At 39.3% G+C, this 27,030-nt stretch overlaps 2 protein-coding genes across 4 annotated transcripts in view; one reads left to right on the forward strand and one right to left on the reverse strand.

The window, feature by feature from the left end:
- The window catches only part of dpysl3 (dihydropyrimidinase like 3), a 42,893-nt gene extending 31,089 nt beyond the window's left edge, over positions 1–11,804 (forward strand). For 2 of the 3 annotated variants that reach the window (XM_061055128.1, XM_061055131.1), the window contains exons 9-14: positions 133–289; positions 715–856; positions 2,152–2,322; positions 5,493–5,672; positions 7,322–7,493; positions 10,001–11,804. In XM_061055128.1, coding sequence (XP_060911111.1) covers positions 133–289; positions 715–856; positions 2,152–2,322; positions 5,493–5,672; positions 7,322–7,493; positions 10,001–10,095 — 917 coding nt within the window. In that variant the 3' untranslated portion in view covers positions 10,096–11,804. The remainder of the gene's footprint in view (positions 1–132; positions 290–714; positions 857–2,151; positions 2,323–5,492; positions 5,673–7,321; positions 7,494–10,000) is intronic. The other variant, XM_061055130.1, reaches the window with a different exon arrangement.
- Positions 11,805–16,725: 4,921 nt separating this feature from the next.
- Positions 16,726–27,030, reverse strand: part of stk32a (serine/threonine kinase 32A) — a 65,026-nt gene continuing 54,721 nt past the window's right edge. The window contains exons 12-13 of the mRNA XM_061055132.1: positions 18,611–18,675; positions 16,726–17,445 (exon numbers count right to left, since the gene is read on the reverse strand). Coding sequence (XP_060911115.1) covers positions 17,328–17,445; positions 18,611–18,675 — 183 coding nt within the window. The 3' untranslated portion in view covers positions 16,726–17,327. The remainder of the gene's footprint in view (positions 17,446–18,610; positions 18,676–27,030) is intronic.

Below are 27,030 nucleotides of genomic sequence, written 5' to 3' on the forward strand. Positions count from 1 at the left end.
TGCTGAAAAATTAATCAGGCTTGACTGCTGGAACGCATTCTTTCGTCAATGCCAAAAACCACTGATACAAATCAATTCAATACACCTTACATTTGATACTTCAACAGATTGTTAATGTTGTTTCTTTCCCAGGAAATGTTGTGTTTGGGGAGCCAATCACAGCCAGCCTGGGGACTGATGGGACACATTACTGGAGCAAGAACTGGGCCAAGGCAGCTTCTTTTGTAACATCACCTCCTCTTAGCCCTGATCCAACCACTCCAGACTATCTGAACACACTGCTGTCCAGGTACGTCACCGCCTCTCCTTCCAGTTAGGTTGTTGACCTGTTTAGTAATACTATTTCACATGATGATATATCATCTGACATAACAATATCGGGCCTGATCAGCACAACACAATGCATGTTTAAGACATTGGCTTACATTCTTATTGACATCCTTTTGATTCTGGTTGACTTACGATAAGTGAGTTATGAGTGTTTATTGGAAGCAGGAACATTTTTGTCGTGGTTAGAACTGGAAGAACAAACTCTGGCATGATACATCATAAGTAAATACTGTTCTGCCATTTGTCTTGCTCTTGTGCCTCCTTTGATGCGGTAAATACAAAGCTTCTGTTGTGATTGCGGAACTAAACGTTACAGAGAATGTGCTTTACTAATATATTAATTCCAGTTCAACTCTGTATTTTCATCTTTTGTTTTTCTTCCAGTGGAGACCTGAGTGTGACTGGCAGTGCTCACTGTACCTTCAGCGTGGCCCAGAAGGCCATCGGCAAGGATGACTTCACTCAGATCCCTGAAGGGGTCAACGGAGTGGAGGAGAGGATGACTCTTATCTGGGATAAAGCTGTGGTGAGGACTACATATTGTCAAACTTTAGAGGGTTGAGGCTGACAAAAACTAAAAATAGTAAGAGGGATATGAAGGAGTATTTTAAACAGTTTTTTTTATCTTGAGTCACTGTCTTTCCAACTTTCTTCCCTGAGGAAAATCAAAACCGTCTAACCCTTTTGCTTTGTCATCTCCTTTCTTTTGAACTTTGACGTCTCTGCAGTCTAATCTACACCTTTCTAATCTCTGCTCTTCCTATTTTTAATATTTTTTCTAGGACTGTCTTGTTCTCTGTCTCCCTTCTTTTATCTGGTTGTCACTTCCTTTCCCTACAATCCTCTCCCCAGCTACTACTCTCGTTTTCTCTCTCCCCTCCTCCTCTGTTCAGTTTTATCTCAGTGTCTTGTCATCGTCTCTGCCTTCCTCTATCCTCTCCTTCTTATATCTCCACATCTGTCCTTTCCTTCACCCTTGGTTACAGCACACTGCCCTCATTTTTTTCCTTCCTTCTAGTTGTCACAGCATCGGTGTGTCGCTAACAGACGTATAGAGAAAGTAGACAGTTGTGGAGTGCTGCGAATTCTCAAGTGTGACTGGCTCTTAAAACATAACCTGAATCTACCAGCAGCTACATGCAATTTTGTACAGAGCAGTGAGAAGCTATTTCAGCTGCTTCTTCTCATTATGCTCGGCAGAGCTAATCCAGCTCTCAACCTTCCCACAGACAGGAAAATGTTCCACTTTCTCACCTCGTGTACCTTTTGGCTAGAAGAGAAATATGGATACATCTTTAGCAGCTTTCTCAAAGTGTCTGACATCGGGCAGACGGACGACGACACAAACACTTGAAGGAATCTTGGTGTTCATGCGTTACTTTTAATGACAGCTGTCCTGTTCTATCGGAAAGGTATCCTTAAATGACTTCTTTCCCTGATTTCCGACTCTATCCACTATCCTATCCCTACAATAAAGGCACAAAAAGCCCAAAAATAAATCTAAAAAAAATAAATAAATATATATATATATATATATATACATATATTTTGTTTTTTTATTAACTTGACCTTCAAGGGGGGGCGGGGGGTGCCATTGGGGAGGCGGGCCGCCCCCCTAATATAATGGTAGGGGAAACACTGATCAAAATTAAATTCATATGAATCAGTTGTATCTTGGTGTCTTATTATCTACTTCGAGCTATAAACTTTAACATCTGGAAAGAAAAATACTTTTAGACCAGCTTTATGTGTATCCCATAACCAGCCACTAGGCTTTGACAAAAGCTAAATATTCCCTGTTTTGTCTCATTTTCCTTCTAGACTACGGGTAAGATGGATGAGAACATGTTTGTGGCGGTCACCAGCACCAATGCAGCGAAGATTCTCAACCTTTACCCTCGTAAGGGCCGGATCGCCGTGGGCTCTGATGCCGACCTGGTCATCTGGGACACGGACTCCATCAGCACCATCACTGCCAAGACACACAACTCGGTGCGTATGGCGTCCACATGCCAATTATGATTTAATTTATTTTGTATTATGTGTTTTTTTTAAACTCAACTTGTTAATCCATAAGTTCCTACATGTTAGAGCTGGGGAGTAGTTCCAGATTTCAGTTGAAAAGTCCCTGACTTTTAGGGAAGGAATCAAGCAGTATATGAGGTCAGCGTTTACTTCAGTGTGTGGATGTTTGCAGAGGAAAAGAGAGAGCGAGAAAGTGAGAGAGATCACATTTTTGAGCAGCTTCCAGAGAGCTCTCTGAGTTCCTCTGAACGGAAATGAAGTCCCAGTGGATGTTCACTTTTAATATGACTCACAGTGAACTCACCACATGACCAGCTATCAATGTAAAGCAGAGCCACGCTTAATCCAGAAAACCTCAAAGAATGTGGAGTATTCAAATACACAGGGTTTTTACAAATACAGCCAAATACATACTGTAAGCTAACATAATGCAAAATGCCCTTGTACAGTAAATCAGCAGGGAAACTATGTGCTGTATAATTATAAGGTATTTCCTTCCTATGTATCACGTTCTCCACAGCAGATCGTCCAAAAATATTTTCATGATTGGACGACCAGAGTGGGTTTGAAGTACGGTAAATAGTCATATTTCAAATAGTTTTACAAACCTCTGGGATTTGGAGCATTCTGTATGCATCACTCTTAGGAAAAAAACAGCTCATCTCATAACTACAAAACAGCTCTTTTGTAAGATGATGAGATTGGAAAGTCATCACTAAACCTGCTATCAGAAAGTAAGTGGTGCAACATGACCAGAATGAACTCTGTACTCCTCTACAATTCAGTTTGCTTTTTGTTTACTCAGATTCTGAGGTTGTTTGAAAGTGCCATCAGTTACACACAGCTTGAGCAACACAACATTTTGTTATTGTAAAATTTGACCCAAAGAGCAATAGCTGCAAACGGCTGCTGTCCCTTACTCCTCTTATAAAAAAAATCATAGTGAAAAAGTAAGTTAATCTCCTGGTTATTTGTTCCATCAAGTCATTGTATTCATTCAAAATCTGGGCCATTATTGAGGACATGTGATCCAATAACTTCTTCAGAGGAAAGTAGTAAAACACGTGGAAACGTATTATCCAGCTGCAGTAGTTTTTTTCACCTTTCCTTGTTCCCTCTATGGTCTCAGACACACACACACACATGCACACACAGTACATAGTTCCCAGTTCACTCAGCACATGTGAGTTGTGATGTTTCTATAATCGCACAGATATCAGAAGATCCAAAACAGACCACAGAGCAGCGGAGGAGGTGCCTGCCTAGAAAATTGCAGCTTCACTAGCCTACTGTAAATCCTGTTTATACAGAAACACATGTGCTGGAGAACAATTGAATTACTTAAAATGTAAATGAGTTGGTCATAGGAATGATTAAAACAAAACATAGCTCTGTGTCTACATGGAGAAATGGAAAGAGACGGAGAGAACGGGACTAAAAATACGCCTACCGTGAATGTGGAGTACATCCGCTGAGGATCCGTTACATAATGATGTCAACCTTCATTTCCTGCTTGTCTTCCTCTCAAAAAAAAAAACACAAAAGACTAGAACATGAAAGCTCCTAGTTCTAATAAAACTACCTTAATGGATAGCCTGATGCCAGGGGAAACAGGAGTGGGCATACTGTTCTTGGGAATGCAATCCCCTATAGAATAAACATGACTCTAACTGTTCTGTGTCTTTAGTTTCTTATCAGTGAGCCAACATCTGGTCTGAATTTCTTGTTGTTGTCAACATAAAAATACATAGATACGCTGAGGATATTGAGACACATAGACAAAAACAGGCAGCAAAACACACACAATGAGACACACTCGGCTTAGTCATGACATCATGTTTGGCATGCAGTGGGTCTTAGTTATGTCCTGTTCTGGCCTGGATTTGGACGGCAGCAAGAAAACAGAGCCGTGTGCAGAGGAAATCAGCAACAATGGAATGAGGGGAGGAGACCATCAGAGATCACAAACAAGTCAAGAAAAGAAAGTTGGCATAATGGATTGTGAAAATCAGCCAGAAATGGCAAAGAGAGACGGTTAAAAAAAAAAAAAAACATAGAATAAGATACAATTAAATGTAGGAGACAGATATCTGGGGAGAGAAATGTTAGGATACTGAGGGGTACAATGGAGGCATGAAGCAGCAGCTGGATGATGGCAGCTGTTTGTACATGCCACACAGACATGTGTAAGAAACGTGGTGATGAATGATAAAGAGTGGGAGACAGAGAGTGTGGGATTAAGAAGATGTGTCTTCATCTGTCCTGCTACAGCTCCCCCTGTTGTCCTCTCCCACATGCCATCCGTAGTTCCTGAAGGAAGGCTCATCGACCTTTGTCCCTCTTGTTTTTCCCCCTGCTCAAAATTCAATTTTCCTTGATAAAATGTAACTTGATTAAATAATCAAAGTCAAAATAAGCCTGAAGCCACATGACACTTTGATTGAAAGTCTGACATGATTCTAAATTAATCAAACTGAGTCTAAGTCCAAACTGTTTGTTCACATTTGAAACTGTGTTTGAGTTATGCAATGAATTTAATTTTTTTTAAAAGTCAGGCTAAATGCACAGTTTGCTCTAGATTGATTCAGGACTTAATTTGCTATGATGTTTTCTCTGATCTTCTGATGAGATTTTTTTCTGAACAAATATTTCCCTTAAAATGAAAATGGTACACACTTAATAAAAACATGTCGCACTGTAAATGTTTGTAAGTTGTTGTGGGATTCAAGTGGTCATTTAACCGATTTAAACAACCATACATGTTGGGCACAGGTGGACGAGTGGTTAGGGTGTGCGCCCCATGAACAGAGGCTGAAGTCCTCGAAGCGGGCGGCCCAAATCCGACATGCAGCACCTCTCCCACATGTGTTTGCCCCTCACTCTGGCCCTGACTTACAACTTTTATCCACTGTCCTATCTCTTCAATAAATGCATAATAAGTCCAAAAAAAAATCTTGAAAAAAAACCATTCATGTATACATTCTGTCCAGATGTGTTATTTCTAAAAGTTTGTACTGTTTGATCTGATTGATCAAACTATTCATTGTCATTACAGTTAGTCTCTCATATTTTCTGCTGACACAACCTAATGTAAGTCCTTCATAAGTAGTAATAATAATCTTATATTTTTGCTTTAGGCTGCTGAGTACAACGTCTTTGAGGGCATGGAGCTGCGTGGAGCCCCTCAGGTGGTGATCTGCCAGGGGAAGATTGTTCTGGAAGATGGGAACCTGCACGTCATCTCCGGTGTGGGTCGCTTCATTCCCTGCACTCCTTACCCTGACTTTGCCTACAAGAGGGTTAAGGCCAGGAAGCAGGTAATTACAGGAATTACTGTTCTTCCTACTAGTATTACCTTACACAAACATCTGGGCAGTTGTCAAATAACTGAGTTTGAATAGCACGCTCTGATCTTGCAGATTGTACACTGTGATGCATTTCTTGAACAGATGAGGAAAGTATGCAACCTGAAAGAGAAGTGTACTGCACTTTAGTCGCTGTTTGCTGACCATAATCTCTGATAAATGATGAATGCTTAAAATACACAAGAATGCCTGCAGTGCAAAGGAAAATATTTGCTGCATTTGGTGCATTATCACACTGGGCACAAAAAAGATTGAGGCAGTGAAGTGGGATGTGGGGAAAGGCACTGTATAAGTCTATCTGCAGCCTCATGGGTTCATCCAGGGGGTGCTGGCTTCACTTCAGCACTGTGATGTTAAAGGTCCATGCAGTGAGGGGAGTCAAGGCTTTGTAAGAGAGAGAGAGAGAGAGAGAGAGAGAGACCTACCACATAGAGGAAAATGTCACCAATGTCTAAAGTTAAACTCAATCACAAATGTATACATCTGTACAATCCGAGGTGATGAATCTGACTTAGAATTGCAACTTTCACAAGAGAGAAGTCATTTGGAAGCCAGAGAATACGGAAAAAAAAACTCTCCTGGTACACATATGTTGTGTTACGCATTCATTTCAAACAAGACATCAAGCACAAAAACTTGAGTGTTTTTTTTTTACATGGAACACCTGTTTCTGAATCTTCAAATTGTTGACATATATTAAATAGAATTAGTCAGAAACAGTGTTGTGCAAAAAAGAAGTAGAAGAGAAGGAGAATAAAATTATAAATTGAAAGCGTTATGTTATTGAGACAATTTGCATTAATCACCTCAGAAAATAGGTGTCACAAAAAGTTGAAAAGAAAATGAAGAAAGCAAAGACATTTTCAGGATTAGGAGTGCCACAAATGGTTACACTTAAAAGCTAAAAAATAAATAGAAAAAGTTCCATCTAATCTTTTCACAGTATTAAGGGTTGACCCCATCAAACCATTTGATGTTCACCAGCTTTAACTCAAAACAGTTCATGCACTCTCTTCTCTTACTCAGTGGCCAAAAAATGTCATTGTTAGACCATTTCCTAATTTGCTGCTGGCTGCTGATGAGAAAATGGAGCTGCAGCAACAGTGTGCTGTTTATCTTGGTAGCAGTTACTGTTATGCTTTCTTCACTCGCAGATGTCTCTTTTTAACTCCTGACAGAGCTTCCAAGATTCCTCTGTGTCACGCCACAGACAGACAGGCAGAAGAACAGACTGACAGACAGACAAAGGCCTTTTCATTGCTCGCATTAAACTAAATCTGATCTGAAAGCACTGTTTGGCATTTTCTGCTCCAGTGTGTAAAAGTGTTTGCTTACTTGATGTGTTTGTTTTTTTTTTCTGTGTGGATGTGTAAATCTGGAAACAGCTCTCAGCAGGAAAACGGGCTCTCTGAAAAATGCATAAATTATTCATAGACAAACAGTTGCACAAACAACCATGTAATGCAAAACAGGTGTTGACTTGGTTGCATCAAATCTTTTGAGATACAACACTGTTTGTCTTTGTTTTATTACCCATCCTTTCTTCCTCTTCTTTTTCTTTTACTTATTCTTCTTCTCTGCTCTGATTCCGCTTCCTGTAGCTGGCCGTCCTGAGGGCAGTACCCAGGGGAATGTATGACGGCCCTGTGTCTGAGTTCTCCATGTCCCGTGGTGGAACCCCCTCTGCCTCTGCGCGTACCTCTCCCACCAAACAGCCTGTCAGAAACCTGCACCAGTCTGGATTTAGTCTAACAGGTAACCCTGCACCCTGCGGTGAGGACATCTTCCTAATAAGCCCCCTGCTCTGCTATAACCCTCTCATGTGTTTGGTCTGTATTTTCTACATGTTGTACGTAGAAGCATCAAAGAAGCATGCATGTGCTTCAGTCAATCCAACACTACTGAGCTCCATGCTGTGACAAACATGTGACTTTTTCATCATGGGTTACCATTAAAGATGCACTCAGAAGTCTGTGGTGATAAGTCACACGCCTGTCGCGTGACCTAATAATCCCTCACTATCTATGCTTCACCCTGTATGATGTGCACAGTATGGCATGCATTTGTCTGCCTTGTTTCATGCTGCTCTTTAAAAGGGTTCATGCACAGTTTATATGGCAATTATTCTGTTTATGCAAGTCAGAAAGTTGGATCCTTTCAGTTTTAGTGGGTCAACAAGTAGACAGCATTGCATATAATTTATGTACACAATCACAATCTGGTGTGCTATTTTGTTTAAGTTTGGTTTGACATGAAGTCAGTAACATAATCTGAAACTCTGCTTTTCGACCCATATTCATCCATCATGCATATGCATCCCTAAATACGACATTGTTTCATTGTTTGCACATGGTTTATTCTATTATCTTGCATTTCTGCATGTTTTAAACAAAGGGTCAGACTTGTCTAATTTCTGTCAAGCATGCAAACAATATAAATATATGTGACAAGTTTTTTCATCATTCAAAATCTCATCTCTCTTGCTCAAAGAGTTCAGCAGTGTGTGAAATGACTCACCTCTAAAAAATGCACCATTAATCCTCCTGTTGAATCCCTGTTGCACAGTATTTCAGTCCTCTTTTGATTACACTTTAGGACACTGTGACCTCAACCTACATCCGCTTTATAACGTCGAGTTACAGTCGGAAATCTTGTTTTTTCCACATGTATACTTTTGAGTCACGCTGGAATTTTATTTTTGGCTTTAGGCCTAAAATGTGCAGTAGACATGTGTCTACTTCAGGCATCTGGACGCGGTTATTCATACAGCCTATCTGTTAGTGAGAGAGATCACACCACCATGTACTGACATTCAACATCTGTTCAGTCATGCAGAGCTGCTGAATGACAGTCTAATGGTGCTCATATTTAAGGTCAGCATTTGATTGGATTAGATGTCGTTTTTGTCTCGAAAGCAGACAGTCAGTGTTTCCACTGTTTCATGTCAAACAGAGAAAACATACTGTATCTCTCACTGATGCTGGTTGCCATGTCCTCCCTGACAGACTTAATGTATTCATGTTAATTCAATGACAGCAACCCACTGGAACCTGGACACATCACAGCTGTACTCACTACAGTCTTGGCTGTCTTTGTTAATGTGTATAGCAGGCTTTCACAAATACATCTTATAAAGGGTTGAAGTTAAAAAAAAAAAGTGAAGGACCAGACTGTAGCATTTCCTACGGCAACTTAAAAGTGTAGACAAATTACGTCATGCTGAACCTCACAAGAGACGTAGGATATTTCAATAAACATAATGTTTCAAATCTCATCTGCCTTAAGCAACCTGGGGGGAAAAGTTTTTGAGAAAGTATGCATTTCTATGTTAAACAATAGATAGAAAAACTACTGAATGAGTGAAATAGCCCACTTTAAAACCTTTTTATATACCATCAGGTACGGACAAATGAAGCAAGGCTAGCTTCATCTGCATTAAAAGCCTTTTGGTAAAAAGAAATCATTAAAATACATTTATAATGTTATGTTAGTAATTAATTACAGTGCCTGAATGAGGTCATTTTATGACCTGAATTGTCCCTATAGGGTCATCAATGGACTATGTCTGGCGTACAGTGTTTCTAATGGTGTAAAAGTCATTTTAAAGAGATGCTCGCAGAATGATTTTTAGCCCTTTGGCTGTGTTGGGCAACCTGTCTTTACAAGCGTGATACATCATCGATTAAAGGAGAAGGTGACCTCTCCTGGAAAGAATTTCTACATTTAAGTACATAACTTTAGCGGGGAGGGAGGCTGCTCCTGACCTTCCCAGGTTTTTAATAGTTTTGTGTATATTCCTGTATGAGTGTGTACTCTACTTTAACAATGAGTCAGTCCCCTATCTATTTTAGTTGTTCCAGGACTACCACATGCTGAGTGGATTTACTTGTCTGGCAGGCGATGGGAAGGAGTGTTTGCTAAGATGCAGCGTAGCCTAGTCTGACATCCTTCTGCTTTCCATTTATGTCCTAATTTGTTACAGCAGAAGCCCCTGGCTCTCTCTCTTTGGAAACCCCGTGCTTCATGTCAAACTGTAGCATCTTTTGTTAATGTTTCAGCAGCACTAATTCACCGACATTGTGACATTCGATTACGCTGTATTTTCTACATTTTTCTCGTTATTATGTCGTCTGCAAAAACAAGAAAATACAGTAGAAATACTTTTTTTTGCCTGTTTTCCACTTTGGCCTCCATCCCCCTTTTTCTCTCCATCCCTCTGCCTTGAATTCTCTTTTTCCATGTAACTTGCTTCATCCTGCTTTCATTTTATCTCCTTCCAGGTCCCCCCACCCCAGACGACATCCCCATCAGGCCTGCTGGCCGGCGTATTGTAGTGCCCCCCGGTGGTCGTTCCAACATCACATCCCTCAGTTAAACAGCGAGAGCTGGAGGAGGGGATGCATCCAGACAAAGGACAGCAGCCAGAGTGCAGGATTAAGGGTGGGAGGGAGTGTGGGAGGGAAAGGGGAAAGGGAAGGGGGTGGGGGGTGTGGGAGGAGGAGGAGGAGGAGATGCATAGGACCATGATTAGTTCAAAGTAAAAAAAAGAGCAAAACACTGAATCCTCATGCCTTACCTGTCACAATGCTACCGTGCTCGGATGAGAACAGTATCCCTTTTCCTGGGATGGTGGTTTTGAATTGGTACTAAAGTTACCATCAGAGCACTTTACACTTAACAAGTTGTAGTCTCACTTTTTACCAGTATAGAAAACACCAAAAAAATGCAGTTAAAACTCGTCACTTGGTGCTTTGGTCATGGGAAATTACACCAGTAAAACTCATGCCATCACATTCAATCAGAAAACAAAAACTAACTGTCTCCTCAAAGGAAAACAGATACTTCTTCTCTGACTGTTGCTGCGGTTCTTTCATCCTGGTCAGCTTTCAATGTCACCCCCCTTTTCAGTCACCTGCTTTCTCCCCTAGTCAGTAAAACATTAACACTAGATCCCACATTAGCCATGTAATATCATGCAGTACCATTGATTAGCACTAGGTGGCATTGTATGTATGGTAAATGTAATGTAGCTTTGTGACTGATGTTGTTGCAGCCTGTTTTGGTTTACTGGAACAAGTTCAAGGTATTTATCAAATCTTTCAGGAGAAGTGCATTCGGATAATAGAGCTGCATGGACCACAAAAACATGGGTGACGTAATCCATGGTCCTTTTGCACTAGACTCCTCGCAATGTTTGATGAATACCTTCCCCATGATGTATTGATTGCATAAATATTGATGTTAAAAACTTAGCAATTGTTTGCTTTTCCCTGAAAGGTTTGTTTAGTTTTTCTGCATCCATCATGGCTCTACAAAGAAGAACATTGTGAGAAACTGTCCTTTGCATTTGCTTCTAGCTTATTGCATCCTGAAATGTCATCTTGAAAAGGGGAAAAGATTTAAAAAAAAAAAAAGTAACAATAAACCGTCCCTTGTAGCTCAGCCCTAACGTGTAATGAAGAGCTTTGCAGTTGGAAGAAAACAATGGGAGAAAAAAACAAGAAAAATCAGATGCAATGAAATGAATAAGTAACAAAACCTGCTTAAAGATAACATAACTTCACCTTCAGCTTTACTTTTCCATTACAAACTGGGCTCTCATTTTAGGAGAAGAGGAACACCATCATACCTGTGTCATGCTAACACAGCCGTCTAATGCAATCCTGACCAATACTAATTCAAGGTCAGCCTGAAATAGCTGTGGGTCCACTTAAGTTTACCTTAATAACTCCGGATCTGATTGTGTTTAGGGTGTTAAAGAGCTCTTTTTTATGGCACTGCTGTTTTCCCATAAGGAAGCGGATTGTGGTGCAGTAAGGGAAGCTTTTTTTGTCGCTGTCCCGCTGCTGGGGAGGGAGGGAAGGAGATGGCGTTTTTTATTTTTTTGGCAGTGGTGTGGCAGACTGAAAGGCAGGTGCAAGTGGTGGTTTGTTGTATTTATGTTAGTTTGACAACCTTTGTTGTTTTTTTTGTTGTTGATTTTTTTTTTTACTGTTGTATCAAAACCCAGAGATGGCAGGTAAAAAGTTAGCGTGTGTTGTGGAGGTATGATTTGTTTCCTGAATAAACATGAGTTGCAACTGATTGACTAAGAACTCTCATTTCAATTATCAAATTAAGAATCATAATGTATGCATGAAGGGCCCCCCCCCTCCTGAATAAATCAATGTTTCTGTAGAAAGTCTCTCTAGATTTAAAAACAGCTACAATATAACACTATAACATTTTTACAAACTGAAAAAAATATTGTAAATGAGTTAATCAATTTGCCTTTATGTAAGCATTACATTTAAAAAAGATATAAACTTTGATTAAGTTAATAGTCCTTCAAAATACAGTATACACAAATCCTATAAAACAAGCACTGCCTTCAACACCGTTTCCATTAAATTGCAGTCCCTCTGATTAGACCATAAACAGTCCAATGTGTAGACCAGGGGTGGGCAACTGGCGGCCCGGGGGCCACATGCGGCCCTCGGGTAAATTTTTACATATCAATTAGAAACTGGGAAAGAAAACATGACAAAATCTGCCATGAAATCATGAAAACCAGAAGAATGTCAATAATCATATTTGATCACTGGTATATGTTGAGTTAAATTTGAGACATAATTGACTGTAATCGTTTTTGTATCCTACAATTTGGCCCTCTGGCAGTGAGAATTAAATGAATGTGGCCCTTGCTGTGACTAAAGTTGCCCATCCCTGGTGTAGACAGTACTGTAGTGCCTGTGACTTACTGTGTAAGAAATTCAGACAGGCTTGAGAGGTTTTTAACTTAAAGAGCAACATGCACACATAATCCAAACAATGCTAGAGGAGAGTCCAAACTGCCTTTTTCGAAGGCAGGTGAGAAAAGAGTCAGATATAAGACTAATGAAAAGGCACAAATGTAGGCCTATATAGATCTAATCTTCAAAGGGAAATAGATTCTCTTTTTAATGGAGCCAAAGGGCAGTAGCCTATACAGTATGCCTACTGCTTCTATTTAAAGTAATTCATCTAACGGCCACCAGGAGTAACAGTGAGCAGCACTTCACTGCTAATGAGTGTAGAACAAGACAATAGTCCAGGGATGGGCAACTTTGGTCACAGCAAGGGCCACATTCATTTAATTCTCACTGCCAGGGGGCCAAATTGTAGGACACAAAAACGATTACAGTCAATAATGTCTCAAATTTAACTCAACATATACCAGTGATCAAATATTATTATGGACATATTTCTGGTTTTCATGATTTCATGGCAGATTTTGTCATGTTTTTCTTCATGTTTCCAATTAATTGATACGTAAAAAATTGACCCGAGGGCCACGTTGAGGGTTGATGGGGGGCCGCCAGTTGCCCACCCCTGCAATAGGCTTATAGGCTACTGTAAAGTTGATCATTGTAGTACTAACCTGGTGCTGACATGTTGACATGTTCTAAGAGTGGTTCATATATCAAACATTTGTGAAGTGACCATAGACTGTAAATATTACGGAAGTGACTAATGAGCAACTTGACTAACACAAAATGCCAGTCTTGGCGCTTCCCACCAGCAGAAAAGGTAAATGATTCTTAGGCCTACTATGATACAGCTGGTTTTGGTAGCCGAGAATATTTAAGCTAGGCTATTTAAGCATTATGGGAGTCTTTTTAGGTAGCCTACTGGATTTCCTTAATAGAGTTTTCATTTCAATTGAATTTGGCTGTGGACGCTGCCTACGTGAATTCTATAGGCCTACTGTATACATTTTTACATATAGGCCTACATTTCTCACACATGCATTATGCAATAATGTATCATTTTAGTCTGGCAAACCTACAGTAGGCCTACATTACATGGCGATTTAAAAAAAATATATTGAGTAGCTCGGTAGTTTTGTCATTATTATCTCTGTCTCTTATTGTAAAGCAGATTACGTTTTTTTTTTAACTATAAATGTAATGTTTTTTATGTCAATGTTGCAGGGTTTAGTGGTATAGAACATCATAATCTTGGAGGTCAGCACTTCAGCAGTTAACAGAAGTTAAACCACTGTTACCTTTCCTATTCGGTCCTATGTTTTATCAGCAGGGCCGCTCCTTTATGACAGAGTGATTCTGTTTGGAATATATTATTGTCATTTGAAGTTATGATGATGCTGGGGTAAAAGCAGTAGCCATCAAATTATCCTCTCAGCTCCTCCTGCAAATCACTGCAATGCCCCGGGTGCATTATTAAACAGTGAGTTGATGTCTTATGAAATCATACGAATCAGTCAGATGGGAGAGATGATGAACGTTAAATGCAGACTAGTTGTTTACAAAAAGGCTGAGTCAGCAACCTCAATCCAAACAGCAGTGGTGTGTGTGGTTTTAGCTTGTTTGTGAGGTACAAGCTTTTGGAAAGTGTCTCTGACTCACTTAAAATAACTGGTGAGGGTACTGTATATGAGTGAGTATCGTCATGTTCTAGTTAATGTAAGAATTATCTTCAAGCTTTGCCTGTGTGTACTGTGGTTTGCTGCTCTTATCTGTGGTGTTTCCAGGCAGATTGAGGAAGCATTTATCAACTGAACTCCCCTTCAGATCGGCCGTTAATGCTGTAATTAAATGCTGCCTCAGCAGAGCCCACTGAGGAGGAGAGAAGTGACTGTGACTTCTGGATGACCTAGGGAAATTGTAGACAGATCTGTTAAGTGTGGAGATGTCTGGGTGAGAGTCAGAGAGAGAGGGGGAGAGAGAACAAGTAAAGCATATGGATGATGACTCATGCTGAGGATGCATTATCCAGGAATGCCCCGAGACACATAGAAAGAGTGGGAGAGAATATTCTTGCCAACACTTTTCAGATTCGACCAGATTCATGTTTTGGCAGACAATTAAGTTGGAGATGAGAAATGTTTTTTTGTTTCTCCTTCTGTCTCTTTTAATAAAATATGTTAGATTTTTTTCTGCGTTTTAACATCAGTGTTCATATCAAGTCTATCCACCCTTCTGCTTGTCACTAACTGCACTTAATTGCAGCAAACACTAGGGGGCAGCATGATATTTAAAATTGTAGCAGGCAATCGAAGCCATTTATACAGTAACACTGGCCTAGTTGAGGCAAATTCAGGGCTGAAGACCTGAAATGTAAACATCTTATTTTTCTCCTTTGTTAATATCATTGATTTTCATTTCAAAGCTATTACAAGAAATGAAAAAAATACGTATCCTCAATAAAAAAAATACAGTCATTTGGCAAGAAATAAAATGAAATAAAGACCACACAATAGTCAGATTGTTTCAGAAAAAGAAAATCATTATTTAAGGCACACCTCAATAGTTTGCAACTCCATCACATTTGAATACAATGAACACACAGTGACAACTCATGGACAACAAAACCGTAATAGGAATAAAAATCACAGGTGTGGAACAACTGTTCCCTGGCTAAATAATTGTTTTAAATAGAGACTTTGTTGAAAATGGCATTACCTGGGTAAAACGTCAACGATTATTGTCTTGTTTACTTTTTTTCGCATTTGAATCCGCTTCATCTGATAACTTCCACTACCTAACTGGAAAAGCCTTTTTTTTTTTTGCTTGAACAAGTACAAGATAATCAAAGTATTATTTTTTCCCAGGATAAAGTCCATCTACGTAACTATCTCACTATATCTTATAACTTATACAGGAAACCTCCTTTGGATGTGTAAAATTACATCAATGACAACAACAACAACAACAGCAACAACAGCAACAACACAAAGGTAAGTCAAAACATTGTATCAACTTTAAATATAAAGTGCCAACAATTATGAACTGAAAAGAGTGAAATATGTCTTAAATATAATAAGTATCATATGCTTAAAGTGTTGAGTCATGTTGTAGGTAGAAGAGTTTAAGATCAATAGAATGACTAAGCGTTAATAGAAATCACATTTACTCACAGTTTGTGAAAAAGTTTACTTTACCTACAGGTGAAGTTGAAGGGAAACAGTTGTGTTCCATTTGATGTTGTAAGGCTGAAAACTGAGAGGCAAGTGTGATATCTTTGACATGACGTGAAAACAAGTCTACAGTAAGAATGAAGGTTATTGCTGTGTCTGATATCTATTCATTACTTTCATTATTTCAAATATCTGTATTAAGAATATTTCCACCAATCGGTCGAATCCAGTTTTTTTGTTGCAGTGTTATTGAACTAATTGAAATTACAAATTGACAGACTGATCTTTTGTCATTGGTTGAATCCAACAAAAAAAGGGGAAGAACATTCAAATAAATGGATAAAAACAAATTTGAATGCAGACAGTAACTCAAAAATGAATCTTATCTGGAACTCAGCTTAATCCTTGTCTATAAAACAATCTCTCAGGGAATATGTCTTCACTCACAGTTTTAGATTTTTTTGTCTATCTGTGCATAAATGCTACAGTAGATGAAGAAGCATGTGCAAAGCAAGGTTCAGTGCAGAACATATAACATCTACCATGTACAATTTTTCGATGTTTTCGTAGTTATAAACGTTGATTTCAAGGCCCAATTTGTCATTTGAAGATAAAGGCAAAAGTTCAACTAAATAGTCAGTGTTTAATCAGCATTTGTCTACTTCCTTTTTTAACCTTAAACAAGCATCTCCATGGAAACTCAGAAGGTAAAGAATAGACAATCAAGCTTAACATTGAATCCATTATTTTTTAACTGCATTTCAAACGTTGTATTGGCTCAGTAGTCATTTAAAGCATACACAAATGAAGAAAACTTTTGCCTCTATCAGCAGCTGATGCAGCTGGGCCAGCGTACCAACTAATGTAATCCTACTCTCTGTTAGATTGACTAGCAAAGCTATGCATAATGACCATTGCAACCAAGTATCTGCTGCTATTATAAAGTGAGCCATTCATGCTCAAGCCTACAGTTCGTCTCTGTATTTTATATGTTAGAGGAATCTGTGGTTGCTGTCTTAAAAACGAAGGCCTCGTTGTACCTTTTTTTTAAATTATCTCTCCATTTTAATGTTTTGTACTGTTTAGTGTCATGCTCCAATCTCCAATGCATTCCTTGTATTAATTCTTGTTCCTGTAGCGCTGGAAAATCATTGCTGTATTTAAATGATTATCCAGGAAGGCTTAGCTAGCTGAGATTTAAATCTGAGTGCCCAGTCCAAAGCAGCAGCAGCACATCCAGCTTTCAGCATTAGATGACCACATCAGACTTGATTTCCTGCTAGAGCGGGGCAGGTGTGGCATTGTTTCTTTATTGGCAAGGGGGTGTCTTCCTCTTCAGGTCTGCATGTTGTCCTTTGTTGAGGTCGAGCAGACTTGAGAGCACCAGAGGGATGTCCAGGAGTGATGATATGAGTATGTTCGTAATGACAAGAAAGCAGAAAGCTGCGCTGTGGGCATGGCTGTTGCTTTTTGGAGTCCATCTCTCTCCTGCAGTTCTGCAGCTCGTGATCATGTGGTTTTTTTGTGAACAGTGAAGCACAAGCACATTATGTATTTGTGTTTGTATAGATGGTAGCATGAATGCTGAAGACTGATTCTGAGTGCCTGTGCTGATAGAACAGGAAGTGCCTGGGTGTTAATGTCAGATCTACAAGCTGTGGAAAGGTGCAAGTGATACAGGATTAAGAGGGGATCTGGAGTCAGGAGGACTATCCTGATAAGAAGGCAGCCGGTTCAACATTGTTGTTCTGTCCGTCCTCTATTGCCTTGTTCTTCTCACTCGTGGATAGTTCAGAGGACTCTGAGTCCACCACTGCTTTCTTAGACCTGTTGAGTAGAGAACACCTCATATTAGTCTCAGAACAGATGGCAGCACCTGAAAGAGCATGAAGAAGACCGCTCTATTAGAAACATAATGAATCACAGTCCACATCAGAGATTTCTTTCTTCTCACATTCTGCTTGTGTACTCTCTAAACAAAGTGATGCCCAGAGTCATATTGACCAATAGAAGCTAATGTGGATGGCATTTTTGTCATCTTTTTCTCATAAAGCAAAAAACAAATATACCCAATGTAAATATGTTGTGGAGTAACGACTTCCTAAAAGAGGGTTAAGTTCAACTCCCTCTGCATCTGTTGATCTGAGTTCTGTGTTCCCGTGGACAGATCTTCCTTATTCTGTCCATGGTAATCTGTACCCAAATACAATTAAATATTCAGCTGGAGCATCTGAAACACTTGACAACTTTATCAGCCATTTACAAGAAAACGTCTCGTCCCCAAATGTTTTCCTAACTATTTGAGAAGCTAGTGTATTGGCATGCCTCCTCGGTCTATTCTAGAAAACGCTAAGCTAAAGCAATGATGGAGACCGATAACAAAGGGCTGTAATTGGCCCTTCATTTTGTGTTTGAAATATAATACGTCTTTTTTTCAGTTCTATTTTTGTCTCGGCTCCCCATTTCCCCATTTAGTAAACATTGCACCTATTTTATAATGTTCTTATGCAAATCAGCGGTCAGTGTTATCTTTGACTTGCCTTTAATGTCCTCATTTTTGGATTAACTTTCATAAGTGACTAATTCTCATAATCAGAATATAGTGTAATTTTGGGGACGCTACCTCTGCCAATCGCTATGAATTTGCTTGAATCCAACACCCACAGAAGGCCATATCATTAGTCATAAATAGCTGGATACTGTCCTTTAACACTGTCCTACATGCTTTTACCAGCACGCAATGGAAACTATCTTCAAAAAAAAAAGAAAACAGGGCTTCTATACGGTCTACAAAACACCATTAGAGTCACCATGGAGAGTATATTTTGTAGACTATTTTATGTTCTTTTGACCCAACAAATGTTGAATACTTTCTCAGCACTGACAGTTGCGGTGTTCTTTCAAGGTTAATACTATCATTAAAATTCTTCAACAACAGTTTTATAGAATTAGTTGTGCAGAATCCGGAAGGTATGAAATAAAGGGTCCTTACTTTTCTCTGTTGAAGACAATGAAGTCTCTCTGGACATTATCCAAACGCTGCTGCAGTTGACCATTCTGGAAGAGAGACAGCAACGTAAAAAAAAAACAACTGCTGACATTTCTGTGAATACAATTTTGGTTAATCATCAGTCATTTTTTATTCCCAATCAATCACCTTTATAAATCTGTTTCGGTGTGACTGCTTAGAGAAATAATAACTTTAAAACAAATGCAGTATAATCTACAAAGGCACTACAATCTACCTCTGATCATGTTTTTCTATTTTTAATAAGATGCCAGAAGAGAAAACTTTAGAGGACACTTGTGCTCTGATGTGTCCAGCTGCTCCATGTACTCATACATATTTTTGCCCACTTAATCACGAGAGAGAACACTGCCGTGCCAGGCTGTTCTTGCAACAATCACTGTAGTGCCAGTCACTGTAGTGCCAGTACAAGTAGAAAGGTGCTTTCTCACTCTCCCAAGGAGGCCGTGAACAGATAGATGATCGTGAAGATACATCATGATTATGACACGGTGTTTGTGTGACAGGGACAAACTAGCAGACAGAACACACGTGTGTTCATTTGCTTGTGTTTCAACAACAACAACCAATGTTACCTACATTGTAAATATGTGTACACAATACCCAATTCTAAAAGACACTATCCAATTTGGACCAACAAAATACTCAGTTCATTAGAATTTGCTCAGACTCTTTCCTCCTCGTCCTCAAGGACAGTCTCACATGAAACAACACACACAAGCTTAGTTGCATGCTGCTTCCCCACAGTACCCTCCAGTCAGATCAGCCCTTAAAACTCCAAACACACGCAGGCTCTTGGATGCGTCCTCAGGATAAAAATGGCTGACTCCCTGCCCAGAGCTGTCAGTCACACGGCCCAGCAGAGAGGCTATGTACAGGTGCTGTCACAGCAGGGGAACAGCCACTGGCGCACAAAAAGCCATCTACTAAATTAGAGCAGGAAAATATAGAGGGAAAGAGAGGGAGACAAGAGGGAGCTGTGTGTATACATATTAAATTATGAAGGGAGGGAACGCAAGGTGACACCGTGTTGTCGTTATCCGTGCATGCATGAGAGCAAAAGAAGGAACAGGTCTACGATTAGCATTTATGTAAATTTTAAGTGAAAAAGAGAGAAAGTTTCTTGATTTTGGGTTTAGGGTAAGGGATTCAGTCACAGCAGCATCACAGAGGAAAATGGCTAATTACCATGGAAGAAGCAGTAGGAAATACAGCGTCATAAGACGGATACATGTGACAATAAGGTGTCCTTGTGTGGGCTGGTGCATATTACCCCAAAAAAGGACAAAGCATCATATATGAACAGACAAAGACAGAGCAGGGCTACTGTGTGCCATTTGTCAAACATCAGTGATGGATTTTATAAAGAAAAGTGACTGATAAGAAACCCATTATGATGGAGGCTCTCCCTTATGCTGTCATGATGACATATTATCCGATTTTAGAAGTAATGACGATACCTCACATAACCTTCATATAAAGCCTTACCCATGACCTACTTAATGTCAAAGTACATTTGGGGTTTCTCTTGTCTTTTTTTTAATCTTAATTTAAAGAACTAGGACATTAATTTTTTGGTTTACAATATGGTGATTGGTTGTCAGTTTGAAGGAGGAGGCTGAACACAAGCTGAAGAAGCTAGAGATTGCGATGTTCAGGTAAACTAAACTCTTGAGGTAGCTATGGTAGAGCTACAGAAGCGTTTTATATGGAAAGGCCTTTTCTTCACTCTTTACCTTGACTTTCATACTATCACCTCTACAGTCCCCAATATGTTTTAACCCTTGATCTACAAGTGACCCTATATCTGGATCTTTCATCACATGATTCCACACGTTTTTACCCCATTGGCCATTTAATAAATGTGTTTGCTTCTGTCTTGGCTTTTCCCAAAGTGACGTAAATCTGGATAGGCCCTTCTCAAACCCAAAGGCTTTAAAAGAAGGCTGTTTGTTGTCTTTAAAATTCCAAAACAGTAAAAAAAAAAGTAATAACTCAGATTTTTAGCCCGTATCTATGGTTGAATTGCATGGATTGACTTAGAATAAGTTGTAGCGTCTAACACAAAGTAACCGTAGGGAGGAGTAAAGAGTTCACCTGCATACCATACGAGTCGTTGTGCTAAAATATGTTTCAAACCTCCTTCTGATCACTTCATCCAAGAGCTAATACACAAATCTTACTTTGCTCTGTTTCTATCTGCTGATATAGATCAAAGCCTTCAAAGTGATTCATTCCCACCACATGTAATCTTTAATAAGTAAAATCAAAGCACGAGTTGGGAGTTCTGTCGCTGTTCTTGCAACTAAACTCTGCCAAGGTTTCTTCACCTAACGTGGCACTGAAATTATAAAGGCAATTTGTGAAGGGCTCAAAGGGACTTTAGATAAATCTTCCCAAACTGCTGGATGTCGCCCAATATGAAAACAGGAGCCTTAAGAAAATTACAAAACACACTGAATTGACTTTCATAAGAATTGAGAAACGTCCTCTATCTGTACTGGAGACACTTTTCTCTCCTGGTGAATCAACCAGGCTTTCTTAGTGCTGATGTGACGTTTTGTACTGATTCTATAATTCTAATATCTTTTTGCTACCGTCTCTTGATCATTGAGAGTCAGAAGGAAATAACTTCTGCCTTTTTGAAAGTAAGGAAGGAAGGAGTGATTGGTTGAAGAAGGGCAGAAATAGAGTAGAAATATTACAACAAGTAAAGGGAATAAGGGAGGAAGTAAGGTTACACAAACTTAAGAAGGACACATTTAAAAAAAAAAAAAAAAAAGGAAAGGAATAAATGAAAAAATGGATGTGAATGACAGAATTTAAGAAGAAAACCAGTGGGAAGTGAAAGGAAATACAGTAAGGATTTGAGGAAGATAACAAGCTTGCAAGAAGTCATGGGTTAAAATTGAAAGGGCAGATTTAAATTGGACCAGATGGAAGGGAAGAGGCAAATACGGTAATGAATAAGGATGAAGGCGGACAAGAAAGGAACTCAATAAAATGAGAAAGGATAATAGGAAAGAAGGGAGGAAATGAAAGAAGGAAGTAAAGATGTAGCTGGAAGAAGGAAAGGAAGAACGGTAACGTAATGTTTTAACTGTAAACACTTTGGCACTTATTTCTCTCTCTCTTTCTCTCCTGCTCTCTCTCTTTATTTGACGCTGTTAAAAAGACAGTTCAGAAGCTAATTGCTCCAACTGCTAGATTAAACTTTCCATTTAATGAGTCAAACCAACAGGGAGTGCTCTGCTGGACGGGAGCCTGGCAGGGACATTTCTCATTGTCCTTATCCAGGCTTACTGTGCGTCTGAAGCTGAGGTAACCTGTTTTATTTATGTTTTAAAAAATGTGATTGCTTATGGAGACTCTGGATGAAGTAGAAAATAATTCCCAAGTATCCCTGGTGATTAGAAACATTCTTAATTCTTATACAAAAGGATACTGGGTAAAAAACGGTAAGCACACTATAGTGTTTTCAAAATAAAGCCACACTATTACACCAAATGCTAACATGCCTGAAGAAAACTATTGTGGTTCAGTGGAAAAATCTATGAATTACAAGTTATTCTTTCTGAGCTAACTGCTTGACTGCTTGTGGTTTCTGTTCTAAACTGTAGACGAATTCTGATTCTGTTCTTTTAATTAGTGGCACACCCGGAGCTGGATCCCTACGGTACACATGCTGCCCTCTGTGTCTTCCAGTGTCCCAACGCTTTACCCGAGTCTAATATTTATGAAGTTTGTTTCTCAATACTTCTATGCAGCACATGTAACTTTTAAAAATCTAATTTCCATTTTTCTTGAGGAGAGTAATACTGGGTGTCATTACAACATAAATAATCGACCTCAGGATTTCCCTGAATCAATATTGAATTGGGGAAAAAAAATTGCAATGCATTGATGAATCAATATTTTTAACCAGACCTAATATTTATTGAGTAGCGATTCAGAAAAACTGTCCTAAAATATCCTTAATTCTTGACAGTGTTTCCTTTTCTACATTTAATTTATAACAGTTTGGTAATTCAGAGCGACACACATGTATGCGTATAGACAAATCAACTCTGCTGCACTTTGTCTCCGTCAACAGTTTTGAGTGATGTGTGTGTTTCTGTGTGCGTGAGGAGGTCTGCCAATTTGTATTGTTCACACAGCGCAAGTTGAATTTTCTGCTCTACATTATCTGTGATTTAATTGAGCCCATTTTATGCTACATTATGAGCGTAGCAGTGACAGGGAGGCAGAGGCAGAGATAAAAGAGGAGCTAGAGAAATGGATGAGGAAGGGGACTTACGCTGAATGGGGAGGGGGGGGGGGGTGACATGAAGGCAAACTAGTGGAAGGACTTTGAGGATAAAAAAGGAGAAATAAGGTCAGAGAGGAGAAGGAAATGAGGAGGGACAGGAGAAATATGCAAAGAAAATACAGAGCAGCCTCATGGTAATGAGTAAGAAGCTGGATGGGACAGACATTAGAGCAACTAGCTTTTCTTCATTTAATATTGATCTGCTTCGGAAACGCTGCACAGACCTCTCTCTCTGTCTCTTTCTTTCTCTCTCTCTCTCTCTCTCACACACACACACACACACACACACACACACACACACACACACACACACACACACACACACACACACACACAAATACACATCACCCTCTTTCTGAGGCTCTCTCTTTCATGCATCCATCACAAGTGTCCTCAGGTATATGGTTAATGGTTTTGGAAAAGCTTTGCATAAACACAAACATATTTATAGACGGTAGCAGTTTTCTTTCTGATAGAAAGCACATGAATCCAAACATGTTAAACAAATGATTTGGAAAAGGAAGGAAAAAAAGCCGTATTTGACAGTTGATATTTGAGATCAATGGTTGATCTTAGGAGTAATTTTGGATTATTAAACTTCTATTTTACTAATGAGGAGTGAAGAGTTGTTTTAGCTGAATGTCTGGATACCACTCACTATTGTTAATGGTGAAAGACAAATACGTTTGTTAGGGCAGGATGGGTAAATAAATAGCGGGTACAAAGGGCAACACAATCAAGAAACCAATAAAGTCAGACAAATATCAGGCCTGGAGCAAATGTTAAAGGTCCCATATTATGCTTTTTTCTGGTTTTATATGCTCTTTAGTGTGTTTTCCAAGTGTCCTGTGCATATTTAGGCACATCTATGTGCAAAAATTCAAAGTCTGCGGAAACGCGGCTTCTCCTACCTCCTCCTGTTAGCTGCAGCATTAGCCGCATGTAACGCTCGGTTCTAGCCCCCCTCGATAAAAATTTGTCAGTGCGACGTCATTGTCAGTGTGAGATCACTGATCTAAGCCCATTGGCTCGTTGTGGCAAGCCCAGCAGCTCATGTTGAAATTTCCGAGAAGCGTGCTGAGCAACTGACCAATAACGACAGAGCGGATCGGCAGACCAATCAGAGCAGACTTGGCCCACGTGGGGTCTAACAGTGTGGGCTCAACAGAGTGCAGCTGACGGACTCAGAGCGGAGAGGGAGCAAGGAGGAGCAGTACATGAAAACAGACACTTTTTTCGAAGCTATTGTGAACATACAAAAGTAGGTACATAGATTAAATATACGAACCCCAAAAAGGGCATAATATAGGCTCTTTAAGATGCAATCATAGATCAGTTTCGCCACAGAATTTAAAATAAATATCTTCTAATTTCAGAACAGTTTTCATTTATACAATTAAATCTTCAAAATGAAGGGACTGAGAGGTTTTAGTCAAATCAAGAATGGGATGTAAAATCCCCCCAGACTCTAGTTGCTGAGAGAAGAAGTTACACAGGACTTTCTGTAATCTTCTGTCTATTATTTTCAGGAATAAGTTAAACATTCTTGCTTTTAAAAAATAATGATCCGCATAAAACCTTAAGTGAATGCTTCACGACCTCAATATTCCATTTAATATATCATAATACTTTTCTATAATATTTTCTTTCAAACAACATTCTCAGTCTTTATGAAAGCCCTGTCAACAACCCTGTCAGCTGAACTTTGCTTCCTCTGGTTTTGGACCAGCTCCATTTCTCCTCTGTTACCTTCTTGATACCAGTATAAGTGTGGGTGATCTAATCGGAGAATTTTAAACACAAATGATCAAAACCGTTTAACTGATTTACTTTTGGTTTCCCTTAGTACTAGTAGCTTAGCTTTCTCTTATGCCATAAACATAACAAACGTTTCCCTGAGAGGCTGCTATCATTACTCTATTAGAATAGGACTCTTTGTCTGGATGTGCTGGGTGGATGACGAATGTTGTCTGGCAGCACGGTGAAAAATCACTGATATATTCACACAGGCAGGTCTCCACAAGCAGCTGTCAGCTTTCATAAAGCATGGTGCACTTTGGGCCAGCTGTGACTTGGTATTGAGAGCTGGTAAGGTATGTGAAGTCTACACCACACAAATCGCTTCCCGTCTAGAAAGAGTCACGTAAACACTTTTAATGTGCAAAGAGTGGGAGAGGGTCCAAATTGGTTGACTACGTAATGAAATGGGGGTTGTGTTTTTGTGTGTGCAATGGACCAGGTTGTGTGTGCGTGAATGCTGTTTGTGCAGTGCAAGTTTCAGCTTACTGATGAAAGCAGGCTAATAAAATGACCCGTTTGATTTGAGGTCAGTGTTCAATGCGGGATCTCTGAGCTTTTACTGTCTCAGCGGGATGTCTACAGATTCAGAAACTGGACAGAAGCCCAGAATACAGTGTGGCACTCAGCCCATTGTTCTGATCAATTTACTCCTCTACTGTAAGTACACGTCTTCAGATAAACAGTGCTGACTTAGTGTTCAAAGGTACTTAACTGAAACCACTCTTGTGGCAGTAAAACTAGCAGAAAATTGTTTTAGTGTTGAATGCTTAAATAATAGTTAAAACGTTCACTGTATCTCTTATGCTCTGATATACTGGGGGAGAATCAGGATTGACACAGGACAGGTGTGGAGTGACACCAACACCATTTTATCACTTTAGGTTTACATTTAGGGACACATTTATGAGAAACTACTGTATGTGTCACCAACAGTTCCCAGTGTAGTAGATCTGACTTTGTGTTGTTTAAAGGGTACAATAAAACTTATCCAGATATCTGTAAGTCATTCCTTCACATGAAAACAAAATGAAAGATATTTTATGCTCACTTCAAGCTTATTTGCAAAGCTGTGTTTATTTATTTATTTGCTTAGGTTGTGTTTGCAAGTGACTGCAGACCTTTAAACGTCCTTGTGTAACTTCTGAGAAAGCACAATAAATCTTTCATTCTCAGGGCCTTCTGAAATCTTAGAGACAAGGATGATGTGAAGCAACAGAAGTGCAAGAAATGCCTGATATAGACGTATTTCACAAGATTTTCCTTAAGGGAAAGTTATCTTGCCTTAATATTGAACACAAAACACTTACGGAAAATATTTCATAAAAAACAAAAAAAAACAAACAAAAAAAAAAACAGCATGTCAGAAACATCTTAAGAAACTAGGAAAAGTGCAAATAGCCTCAACGTCATCTTTTATTATTGTTGTGATTGAGAGCTCCCTGGTGGTGGTATTTACATACTGTGCCTTTAATCCACATAAACCTCCATGATGAAATTCTGCATCTAAAGACAAATGAAAGAGGTTTTCTAAATGAATAAAAAACCTATCTCAACCATTTAAATGGACATTTTCGCAACCTTTCTTGTCACATTTTTTCCTTCAAGCTAACGACAGGTCATATTCTGTACTTCACATGCAAGGAAACACACAAAAAATAGTTTTTTTTAGCCATTGTGAATCATGAAACAAAAATAGACCACCCTGCCTGCTGCAGCAAGTCACAAATATAATCACAGTTTTTTATATGGATGTGTTTATATGCATGTGTAATCTATATGTGCTCGTATTTCTCCCACAACTCTCATTTAACAGAGTGATCAAATTAACCTTTCAGAGCTTTTCACTCTGTTTTGGTATAAACACCCAGAGGACAACGGATGATTTATGTGGAACGGAGTGAAGGACTGAAAAAACAAGAGTGAGGTGATTGCATTCATTGCCTTCCCCAATACGCTTAGCAGTCAGACGGGCCATTTGTTCTGATGAAGGTGAGCGAGGACAGAGCTCTAAAATGTGTCCTCAATATTCCTAATAGCGCTCCAGACACACTTAAAAGACAAACTAAGGAGCAACTTGTCAACTGTAACTGGGCCAAATGGAAGCAGCGGTCAGCTTTCTTTAATGAATAATGATGAACACTGAGAGAACAACACCTTTAAGAGAATTGTTTGATGCACTGGAGCCAGGATAAACCAAACTAAAAATAGGCTGAGATTGATATTTAAAGAGTGGTTGTGGAAAAAAAAAGGCAAAGTTTCTAAATTATGAATGATC

Source organism: Labrus mixtus, chromosome 14, assembly GCF_963584025.1.
Source record: "Labrus mixtus chromosome 14, fLabMix1.1, whole genome shotgun sequence".
Classification (NCBI taxonomy): domain Eukaryota; kingdom Metazoa; phylum Chordata; class Actinopteri; order Labriformes; family Labridae; genus Labrus; species Labrus mixtus.